At 56.8% G+C, this 10,797-nt stretch overlaps 4 protein-coding genes across 4 annotated transcripts in view; 3 read left to right on the top strand and 1 right to left on the bottom strand.

Annotated features, from left to right (window-relative positions):
- The window catches only part of CHGG_06374 (uncharacterized protein), a gene marked incomplete at both ends in the record, with an annotated part of 1,663 nt that extends 988 nt beyond the window's left edge, over positions 1–675 (top strand). The window contains 2 exons of the mRNA XM_001222468.1: positions 89–429; positions 579–675. Coding sequence (XP_001222469.1) covers positions 89–429; positions 579–675 — 438 coding nt within the window. The remainder of the gene's footprint in view (positions 1–88; positions 430–578) is intronic.
- A 435-nt stretch (positions 676–1,110) lies between these two features.
- CHGG_06373 (uncharacterized protein) lies at positions 1,111–2,621 on the top strand (the record flags this gene model as incomplete). Its single annotated transcript, XM_001222467.1, has 5 exons — positions 1,111–1,134; positions 1,388–1,404; positions 1,559–1,716; positions 1,852–2,502; positions 2,599–2,621. The coding sequence occupies 5 exons, from the start codon at positions 1,111–1,113 to the stop codon at positions 2,619–2,621; spliced, it is 873 nt and encodes a 290-aa protein (XP_001222468.1).
- Positions 2,622–3,432: 811 nt separating this feature from the next.
- Positions 3,433–4,313, bottom strand: CHGG_06372 (uncharacterized protein; the record flags this gene model as incomplete). Its single annotated transcript, XM_001222466.1, has 6 exons — positions 3,433–3,475; positions 3,532–3,702; positions 3,761–3,876; positions 3,938–4,020; positions 4,108–4,138; positions 4,266–4,313. 6 exons carry the CDS (start codon positions 4,311–4,313, stop codon positions 3,433–3,435), a joined length of 492 nt encoding a protein of 163 aa, XP_001222467.1.
- Positions 4,314–5,903: 1,590 nt separating this feature from the next.
- CHGG_06371 (uncharacterized protein) lies at positions 5,904–9,933 on the top strand (the record flags this gene model as incomplete). The annotated part of the gene is made up of 4 exons (XM_001222465.1): positions 5,904–8,435; positions 8,487–8,823; positions 8,874–9,724; positions 9,778–9,933. The coding sequence occupies 4 exons, from the start codon at positions 5,904–5,906 to the stop codon at positions 9,931–9,933; spliced, it is 3,876 nt and encodes a 1,291-aa protein (XP_001222466.1).
- Between the last annotated feature and the right edge of the window lie 864 nt (positions 9,934–10,797).

Genomic DNA, 10,797 nt, shown 5'->3' with positions numbered 1-10,797 from the left:
TGGAAAACTTTTTATCCAAACGTCGATGAGTACTTGGGAAATGTGGAAGTGAACGTGCTCCATCCAGGCCATCCCTGGGTAATAACAGGACTGGTGGGTAAGCAAGGGCCCCGTTCAGGGCTTCCTCGCTTTTGGAGATGCCGGCGCCCGGGAGGATTTGGGTGCCCGGCTTGGCTTATTTAAAGCGAACCTTGAATCGGGTCAGCCGTGCCTGTCCGGCGTGTCTAGGGTCCGCCAGCCCGGCTGGGTGTTATCCGGCGGATTGGGCGCGGGAATGCGAGTGGTGCGGATGCCTTTGATTCTTCCATGGAACTCCGTCTTTCCCCCTCTAGCTCCTCGAGGTGACATTTATGCCGGTCCGTGGGGAAGCCCCAGCACTGCAGCCGTTGCCGATCCGGCTAATACCACTCTCGATCCAAGGAACGCGGGGTGCGTTCCCTTTTGATTCCCGTTTGAGACCGACCCCCCCCCCCCCCCCCAACTGTGCGTGAAAACGGGGCTCTCGGTAACAGGGGGGTAACCTGTGGTTCAAGCAGGCAACCCGGTAACCAATGACCCCGCTGTTCATATGGATATAGTCTCCGTGGTGGATGCGGTGGAGAAAGCACGGCTGCCTTGTCCGTTGCTTGCCAGTCACCCCGCTCCCGCGGCATCTCGTCCCGAGCCGGGAACTGAGAGTTGGGACCTTGGCTGGGCTGGGTTGATGGATATCATCAAGGTCGGGTCTGGATCGAATTGCAAGCAAAACTTCCCGGATTCGAGAGCTTCGTTGCTTCCGCTGGCCAACTCAAGATCGAGGATTGAGGGAATTGTTTCAACCGAGGCCCAGCAGCAGTCAACGTGCCAGCGCTGTGCCAACAACAAACATGGTGCGGTGTATCTCTCATGCAGGTCCGGCCAAAGATCCATCTTCCTGCAGGCTCAGCCACCAGCTCCGTGGAGAGCGTAGCTTCCCCATTTAGTAAATACTAGCTAAAGTGACGTGGAAAGATGAGATCGTGGAAGGAGGTGCCAAGGCCCAACCACACAACCCCGCATGCCTGGACCCCCCAATCCCCCCCTCCATTAGGACACACTGGAGACCAGTCGCTGCATCTGGCACACACCACCATGGCTGGGCACCACGGCCAGCCAGTAAGTATCCGCTATCTCGGGCGGCCGGCGGCATGCCGGAAATGCTTCTCGCGTGCCCGGCCTGCCTTCGAGAACGCGGGATTCCTGCGGCTGGCCGCACCTTCCCTAAATACGTCGATCTCCCCTGCAGTTCTCACGTGTTGCTTCTTTTCTTAGTATTTGACCACGAGAGCAAGTGACAACCGTAGTTGGAGACTTTCTCGGTCACTTTTTACAAGTTGAGCTCGAGTTGACAAACTCGTCTGATATCCAGCTACCAGGCTACCAAAGGTACCTATCCAGCTTGTTCAGACCGTACTAGACCCTCCGTCCGACCTCCCCGTCCTTGCCATTGTCTCGGCCCGCGCCATCATTCGGTCATCTTGCGCATTCCTGCTGCTGCTCTTTTGACTTGCTCCCTTTTTGATACTTCCATCAACTCCAGCCAGCCAGGCATCCTTTTTCACATCGCCCGAGATCATATGGCTACCTCCATGCTTGACGACGTCCCGCGGTTCGCACACGTGGCGATCGAGTCCTTAGGACCGGAGGACTTTGAGACAGCATCGGTCCGCTCCATCCGCTCGGCAGCTCCTTCATACAGTAAGTCCGCCATAAATCGAAGCTCTCCCCAAGCTCTCCCTAGCTTCACCCAATTGCCACCCACCTTGCTCAACCCCCAAACCAACCCCCTAAACCATCCGAGGTAACTAACACCCCTCTCCCTCCCTCTCCAAGCCTCCGACGCACCCTCTTACCACTCCACCAACCCGCACCCCGACCCCCTCCCAGCCTACTCGCCACCAGCCCGCTCCACCACGGCCGCATCGACATCAACCACAACAACCGCAGCACCAGCAGTACCCGCCCCCCGCAACAACAGCGTCTCCTCGTTACTCGACCTCGAACCCACCCCATCCTCATCCTCATCCACCACCACCAGCAGCAGCAGTAACGCTCCGCGCCGGTACGGCCTGCCCCCCGTGCCAACCGGACCCCCACGGCACCAGTCAGACATCCCCTCACTCGCGCGCTTCCGCACCGCAGCCTGGTCGCCCGCCAGCGGCGGCGCCCACGCCAACCCGACCGCACGCATCTACCAGAACGTGGCGCTTCGCCGGGCGAGTGCCAGCGGAAGCAGCAGTGGTAGCAGTTCGGGAGCGGGCGCGTCCGCGTCGGCGGCGGCGGCAGCAACGGCGAATCTGGATGGGCTGATGCGGCGGGTGATGCTGGAGCGGATCGAGGAGGAGGAGGAGCGCCGGAATAGGGTGCGTCCGCTGGAGGATCCGTATCTGGTGGGTGAGGACGCGGCGGCCAGGGCGAGGGCCGAGAGGATGGCGAGGGAGAGCGTGCGTGGTGGGGGGGATGAGGTCCTCATTCGGGAGGATCGTAGGTGGGATTGGTTTTTGGGTGAGTCTGTCTGTCTTCTTCCCTCCTTTTGACTTCCTTTCTTCCCCGTCATAGTAGTTGTTTTGGCTGTTGTAGGGCCAGAAGTCGAGTGGTTGTGAGATCGGTGGCTGATGGACCCCTATATCACAGCACAAATGAAGGACCGGGAAGAGCGCGAACACAGCTGGAAGCGCTTCCGCCGCGACTTAGAGAGACGCAACAACAGCCGGCTTCCGTTCCGCATTGGTGCGCGCTTCTAAGGTTGGCGGCGCAACACCTCTGGTGCGGCATCATCATCTTTTTCGTTGGCGTCGTCATCATCATCATCGTCCGGGGCTGCTGGTTTGGCGTTGGCGGTTGCGAATTACTGCGGTCCGCGTTGTCTTTTCTTCTTCAGTCCGTCCTCTCCTTGCAGATTGTTTTGCCCTCAGAGGCTACATTGTCTTGCATTCGGCGGGCATCTGCGTTTCCATCCATCGTACCGGGTGTTGGGCTGGTTAGCATGCTGGCCTTGCTAGATTGTCATTTTGCGCTCAGTTTATCATGGCGTGTTTGTTCGGAGCCGGATTTGGCAGAGAATGATAGCCACATATTGCAATGTGCATGATTCAACTTGGCCTTGTCCCCCGTGTTAGTGGGAATAGCGGATATTCCGAGTACTCACAAAGCTCCTTCATGTCGATAGGACTCGTAGATGAGGACCATGACTCGCCAGACGCAGCGCAGTAAGTACCCTGTAAATCCTAGATGTGAAATTTCAAATTCTTGCTGTGCCTGTCTCGACCATGACCCTACTATGAATCAAGTATACATCCGTCAACGCCGGGCCAAATGCTACTAATGACACCCCGTCAGTCGAGGCGCAACTTGTATACAACCTTTTGTACACAACCCCTTATCAACCAGAACCACACACACCACCCGTTCCGTTTAGCCCTTGCTCTTGGTGTTGAGGATGAGAGCAACGATGAGCCTGTCAACTCGTTAGCAAAGCGCCCATGATGCTTGGCCTCAGGAATAGAGTCATACCCGTAGAGCCCCAACACTTCGCCGAAAATGAGAATCAGGACCATGCCGACAAAGACCCTGGACTGCAGCATGTACGCCCTGACGCCCTTGTCACCGACAATGCCGATGCAGTATCCGGCGGCGAGGGCTGTGAGACCAACCGACAGCCCGCATGCAAGATGCATGAATCCACTGTGTTGGACGTCAGCATGTTGTTTCGTCTGTCTCCTTCCATGTGCGGGAAACCCACTTAAACAAGCTGTAGTTGGACCCGGAGGCCGGCGGTTGCAGGTCCTGGGCGATGAGGACAGAGATGACGAGTGAGTAGACGGCGAGAATACCGGACATGACGACGGGGATCAGGCACTGTCAAAAGCCGGTCAGCGAGGGGCGTCCCTTGAAAATGTAGCTGCAGTAGCCTTCCCACCTTCATGATCAGATCCGGCCGGAACGTTCCCACGCCAGCAATGCCAATTCCGGATTTCGCGGTGCCGTAGGCCGCGCCCGCGCCTGTGAATTGGTTTCTGGTCAGCTAACTATCCGTTGGTGCTGTCGGAGGGGTTGTGGTTCGGATCGGGGCGGAAGGGTCGTTCGTACAGCCAAAGATCATGGCCGCGGCAATACCGCCCTACATAGGAAGACGAGTTAGCTAAGCTGGTACTGATGATGCGTTCTTCTCTGGCAGCCGCAACAAGCTCAGAAGGGGGATCCTCGCAGCCGGCGCCAACCAACCAACCAACCAACCAACCACTTACCATGCCGATGAAGGGCGCGAACTTGGGGCTCAGCTCTGATTCGGCCATTGTGTACGATATTCAAGAACTGGCAGAATTGGGTGGGTAGACGGCAGCGCAGTCGTGTCGATGCGCAGATAGTATGAGCCGGTGCTGCGCTGAGAAAGCAACGGTTGACGGCGGGTTACCTAGGTTGCTGCGACAGTTCCAACCGGGCCGCACGACCCAGCTTGGAGGTTGCGTATCCGCCAAGACCATCAACCAACTGCTCGCCAAGAATGTCACGTGAGTCAGCGGCTGCCTTTTGGTCGGGTGAGTCTGGACCCCTGCAACCCTGCGACAGCACGACAGTGCTGTGCCACGGCTTGGTTCGGCACCTGCAGGCAAGGTTTACAAGGGCACTTCCAAGAAATACATACATACAAAGTTGAGTTGCCCATGTAGGTTCGTAGACGGGAAAGATCCTTATCCGCTCTTGCAACGCCAAAGAAATTTTATACGAAGTGCCCGCCGGTGTCCTGATTCGGGGATACTCTTCTATGTGAAATTTCATTATTATCGTACGTAGATTGGCCCAAGAAAGGCGAGGTTGACCATAACATTTCTTCATCTTGCAACACTTCAAAGCGTGCCTTGGCATTGTGTTACGCTGCGACCCCCAACTTCAGGTACCCTATCTGAACCTTAAATGGTCGCGGGGCAGCTTCAACTCTCCCACACCTGCAAGACTTGCAATCACCAGATCGACAAAGTCATCCGGTCCCTGGCGACCTTCCCATTTGACCCCAGTTCGCATTTGAGGTCTCCAACCGTTCCCTGGCACTCCTCGCAAACGATAATCAGGGGAAGTACTGGGAGGCGAAACTGCGCCACGCCCGACGAGCCGTTGCGGAGCTGCCTTTAGTGGATCGCAAACACCCTTTTGGGCCTTGCAACCTGAGTTCGGTCGCCCGTGTGGCAGATTAAGTTTAGTTAAACACTTTTCGAAATCTGCCGCGACTTGACTGCCCGATAGTTCCAGGCTGCCAATATTCACAACCGCACACTGTCTCTCAACCACCCATCTCTCTCCCAGAGTAACCAACAGAATCCACCGCATCCCCATTGTCGAATAAGGCTCCGTTCCAGAGAGCCGGAGCTCCTTGCTAAAAGCGTAACTGGCCGCGTCGCGGGTGTCGGGTCGGCCTTCGGCGGCTTGTTCCCACGCAGCCCAGGAACCAAAAAATTGTTGTTAGGGGGGTGGTTAGGCCAATAACGTCACCCGCTGCCCGTGGCACAACCGGAAACATCCTCGAACAACCATCCTCCGCTCCGCTCCATCCATCACCCCAACCGTCGACAACGACAGGGGACAACGGACCGCCCGTTGCGGCCTCCGACACGCTCCAATTTTTTTTTCTTCTACTTTAACATACTGTTGGACATATATCTGGAGGACGATCACAGTCGATTTAAAGTTGGCGGTCGTCGGTGAGCCATCGGCTTCGAGATACGAGTAAGTTCATCCCTGCTCCACTCTCGAATTCAATTCCACAACCCCCCCTGACACAGTCCCCTGACCATCTGACCGTCGATTGTCTGCTGCTTTGTCGGCGCAGCCAAAAGCACCAAAACGCAAACCCGTCTCGTTGCTGACACAGAACCGTCTTCACAGCAGCCATGGCCGACTATCAGCGCGACCGTATGCCGCCACCGAGGCAGCCGCAGCAACAGCAGCAGCAGCAACGGCCCCAGCAGTATGATAACGACTACCAACGGGATGCTGCCTTTTCCAGCATCTTCGGCGCCGCTCCTCCACCCGGCCGCTCGCAGACCATGACCTCGTCAGTGCCGCCGCCTCAGTTCAGTCAAGATGGGCGCACCAATACAATGTCCTCAACGACCTCGGGCATGTCTGAGATGCACAGAGCGCCACCCCCGCGGCCGCCGCCAGGCGGTGACTACCGCAACCAATATCCCCCTCCCCGGCCGCGCCCGAACGACGGTGGCCAAGGATACGGCTACCATCCGGGCCAACAACGCGCAGCATCGGGCGGACAACAAGTGCCATCACCCCAATATATGCAGCAGCAGCAGCAGCAACGGCGGCCATATCCCGGCAGCCCGCCCGCTCAGCAACCGGGGCCGCCACGCTTCGACCCTCGACGAGGACCACCGCCAGCCCAAGGCTACTATGACAACAATGTCCAGCGTACTCCAACACAACGTTTTTATCAGGATGGAAGACCCCCGCCCGCTATGAACGCAGACCCATACCGGTCTCAGTCTCTAGCCAGCTACCCGAGACCACAAATGTACCAGCAGTCTCCTCCACAGCCGTACCAACAACAGCAGCAGCAGAGTCAACAGCCACCAGCCAACGCCATGCGGAATGCTCAGTATGCTCAACAGTCTGCTCGGACAACAGCCCATGGCCGAATTGTCCCCGATCGACATATGGAAGACCGGTCAATGACTATGACTGGGTATCCTTCGCACGACCGAGACTCACACCAGACCATGAGCGGCCGTGTCATTCCCAATAGGCGACCGGCGGGTGCAAGCCCACCACACCCCGAGTATGGGAGCAACCATGCCTCTCCAAACCCAGGGTACGCAGCTGGATACGGGCCACCTGGTTCTCAGACAAGGACGACGAGCATGGTTTCATCGACTGGTAACGACAGCAACAGGACCATGTCGATGGCTTCCACAATAGCCCCCCCTTCGATAGCGCCGAGCGACAGGACAGACACGCAAACGCTTGTGCAACGCACATCGATGAGCAACTCGATCAACGGCGAACGCCCCCCCACCGCCAAGATCAGGCCGCCCATGGTCTATCCTGCTCTTCTCTTCCGCGTTGCCGAATGCTTCCGCCAGAAGATCGTCACCGGTGACCGCACCAAGAACGAGCTTACATACAAGAATGCTTTCAGTGGTGCTGAAGCCGTCGACGTTCTCTCGTACATCATCAGGACGACAGACAGGAACCTGGCTTTGCTCCTTGGTCGGGCCCTCGATGCGCAGAAGTTCTTCCACGATGTAACCTACGAACACCGGTTGCGCGATTCGACGTATGAAATGTACCAGTTCCGGGAGACGATGACAGATGAAGCTGAGGAGAAGGATGCGGTCAACGGCGTCTTCGTTTTGCTCTCTGAGTGCTATTCCCCGACTTGCACGCGGGACCAGCTCTGCTACTCCATTGCCTGCCCACGACGACTGGAACAGGTGTCAAGGCTGAACCTCAAGATGGGCCCTGGTCTCAAGGCCGAAGGGGCGACGCCTGTGAACGACGACGATGTGGATCAGACCGACGAACAGAAACTATGGATTAACAGCGTGCCCAAGGAGATCGCCGACAGCATAAGCGACCGGGAGAAGAAGAGGCAGGAGATCATTTCGGAGATTTGCTACACAGAGAGAGACTTTGTTAAGGATCTCGAGTACCTCCGGGATTTCTGGATTTATCCGCTCCGGGGAAAAATCAACGGCCATTCCCCCATCCCGGCGGCCAGGAGGGAGAAGGTCGTTCGAAATATCTTTACCAACATTATCGACGCCCCCAGTATCCACGGCGTGAGCTCCAGGTTCGCGAGGTCGTTGACCGAGAGGCAACAGAAGAGCCCGGTTGTGAAGAACGTGGGCGATATCTTCCTGGAGTTTGTGCCACAGTTCGAGCCCTTCATCCTGTATGGTTCGAAGCAGCTCGAAGGCAAATTCGAGTTTGAGAACGAGCGGTCTTTGAACAAGGATTTTGCGAGGTTCGTCGACGAAGTCGAGCGGCGCAGAGAGTCCAGGAAGCTGGAGCTCAATGGTTACCTTACCAAGCCGACGACGAGATTAGCTCGGTACCCGCTTCTTCTTGATAACGTGCTTAAATACACGGAGGACGACAGCCCGGATAAGGAAGACCTTCCGAAGGTCTTGACCATGATCCGAGATCTGCTGGGCCGGGTCAACGAGGAGTCCGGCAAGGCTGAGAATCGCTTCAATCTACGGCGTCTTCACGAGCAGCTCAGGTTCCGCCCGAACGAGAAGGTGGACTTGAAGCTTACCGACGAGGGCCGCGAGCTGGTGTTCAAGGGCCAGTTCAAGAAAACACCTACCGAGAACCCAGATCTCACTGCATTCCTGTTTGATCACGCAGTGCTTCTTGTGCGCATCAAGCAGGTAGGGAAGACGGAGGAGGTGAAGGCGTACCGTAGGGTAAGTGCACTACTCTCTCAGACGTGTGCGGTGTGATGCTAACATTTGCAGCCCATTCCATTGGAACTGCTATCGATCAAGGAGATGGAAGAGGTGATACCCGACTCCGGTGTGAAGCGCTCATCGTCCAGCATCCTCCCCGCTTTGCGTAACACCGGGGGTGAGACAAAGAAGGGCGAAGGCTGGCCCATAACATTCCGGCATCTCGGCAAGAACGGCTACGAGTTGACTCTATACGCGTCGAACCAGCTGGGCCGGCAGAAGCTCCTCGAGGCCATTGACAATGTCCAGCAGCGCCTCAGGGCTCGTGCCGACTTCCTCAACACAACCGTCATCACGTCCGGCTTCTTCTCCGGCACGAACAAGGTCAATTGCGTGGCGCCGTTTGGTAAGTTCATTGAACAAGTGGCTCGCAGGACACTGCTAACATTGTTTTAGACGGCGGTCGCAAGCTCATCTACGGAACTGACAACGGCATCTACGTGTCGGATCGCAGGTCCAAGGATAATGCACCACCTAAGCGTGTCATTGACGTGCCAAGTGTCACCCAGGTCGATGTTCTCGAGGAGTACTCCTTGCTACTTGTGCTCTCGAACCGCTCGCTCCTGTCGTATCAGCTCGGTGCCCTGGACCCCAACGAGCCCATCTCATCCAAGCGTTCCAAGAAGATCCAGAGCCATTGTAACTTCTTCAAGACTGGCATCTGCCTCGGCCGCCACCTGGTGTGCTGCGTCAAGAGTTCGGCGCTGTCGACAACCATCAAGGTCTACGAGCCCAACGATGCCATGTCGCGCACCAAGAAGCAGAAGGGCCTCAGCAAGATGTTCAACGCTGGCCAAGACGAGCTCAAGCCTTTCAAGGAGTTTTACATCCCCACCGAGTCCAGCTCGGTGCACTTCCTCAAGTCCAAACTCTGCGTCGCCTGCGCCCGCGGGTTCGAGGTGGTCTCCCTCGAGACGCTCGAGACGCAGTCTCTGCTCGACCAAGCCGACACCTCACTCGATTTTGTGTCCCGCAAAGAAGGCGTCAAGCCCATCCACATCGAGCGTCTCAACGGCGAGTTCCTGCTCAACTACTCGGACTTCTCCTTCTTCGTTAACCGCAACGGCTGGCGCGCGAGGCCCGAGTGGCGGCTCGACTGGGAGGGCACGCCGCAGGCCTTTGCCCTGTCATACCCCTGGATCCTGGCGTTTGAGCCCAACTTCATCGAACTCCGGCATATTGAGAATCTGGCGGTCCATATTGTGCCGCACCGGAATATTCGCATGCTGCACAGCAGCACGCACGAGGTGAGTTTTGTTGCTGTTCGGACGTTATGGGTATTAGTGCTAATGAGAAACAGATTTTGTTTGCGTATGAAGATGAGCGCGGCGAGGATGTCATCGTGGCCATTGATTTCTGGAAGAGCCAACGGAAATCGGAGATGCCTCTCCTTCCCAACCCGGCCTCGCCGCCGAGTACCTCGCAGGGCTCGTCACGACTGGGCTCGGGGATGTGAAGGCTACCGTTGGAAATTTCTGAGGATGAGTGATCAACACAACAGTGCCGGAGTGCTGGGCACACGGAGCAAGGGCAAGAGGGGGTTGGTGGGAAGGGCGTGTCCAGCCTCCATCTGTTCACCAGGAGGGACGGCGGGGCATGGCCCTCTGTTGCGAGTCAAAGCGAACGAAGAACCCAAGGACAGCTTGGTCTGGGCAGAGAGGCCTGGGCCAGACCGGGATGTGGAGAGTTGGACCTAATCTGGGTTGGTTGTGTTTAGGTTTGTCTCGGCTTACATCACATGCACAGGAAAGCTGGCCGGGGAAGAGGGGGCGTCTTTAATCTTTACAATCTATCTGCCCTTTATTTTATGTCTTGCCTTGGTATTGTTCTTCTCAGGTTCCCGGTCGCATCTTGCTTTCTGTGTCGGTTTTCTTTTTCTTCTCGGGGTGAGGGACGGAGCAACAAGAGAGGGGTTGTTGATATGTATTCTACGTCTTTAGAACCGGCTCGCCTGGTGGGTGAGTGTAACGGACAGGTGATGGTGTTAGGACAGCAGGTAGTTTGAGTTAGGCATTGATACCTTGTTGTGTGGAAACGAACTCGGCGCTGATAATGTTCTTGGAAGAAACTGGGAGTTGCTTCAGGAGTTCTCCGCCAGTGGAATTATTATAGAGGCCGTGAAACGGTCATGCCCAGGCCGAAGACTCCGGGATGCCGAGCCCCTAAACGCCCCTGGACCAACAGCGGTCGGAAACGGCTACTCGGATCACCGATCGCCTGTTAGCTGCAGCACTTGGCAGCTTTGGCCAAGGAGACGGCCGACCTGCGCAACATGCGTGACCAACGACATCTGAAAATCCTTAATTCTCCTCCGCTTTAA

The sequence above is a fragment of the Chaetomium globosum genome, genomic scaffold (genome assembly GCF_000143365.1).
Source record: "Chaetomium globosum CBS 148.51 scaffold_3 genomic scaffold, whole genome shotgun sequence".
In the NCBI taxonomy this organism is placed as follows: domain Eukaryota; kingdom Fungi; phylum Ascomycota; class Sordariomycetes; order Sordariales; family Chaetomiaceae; genus Chaetomium; species Chaetomium globosum.
This window is presented reverse-complemented; position numbering and strand designations above follow the sequence as displayed.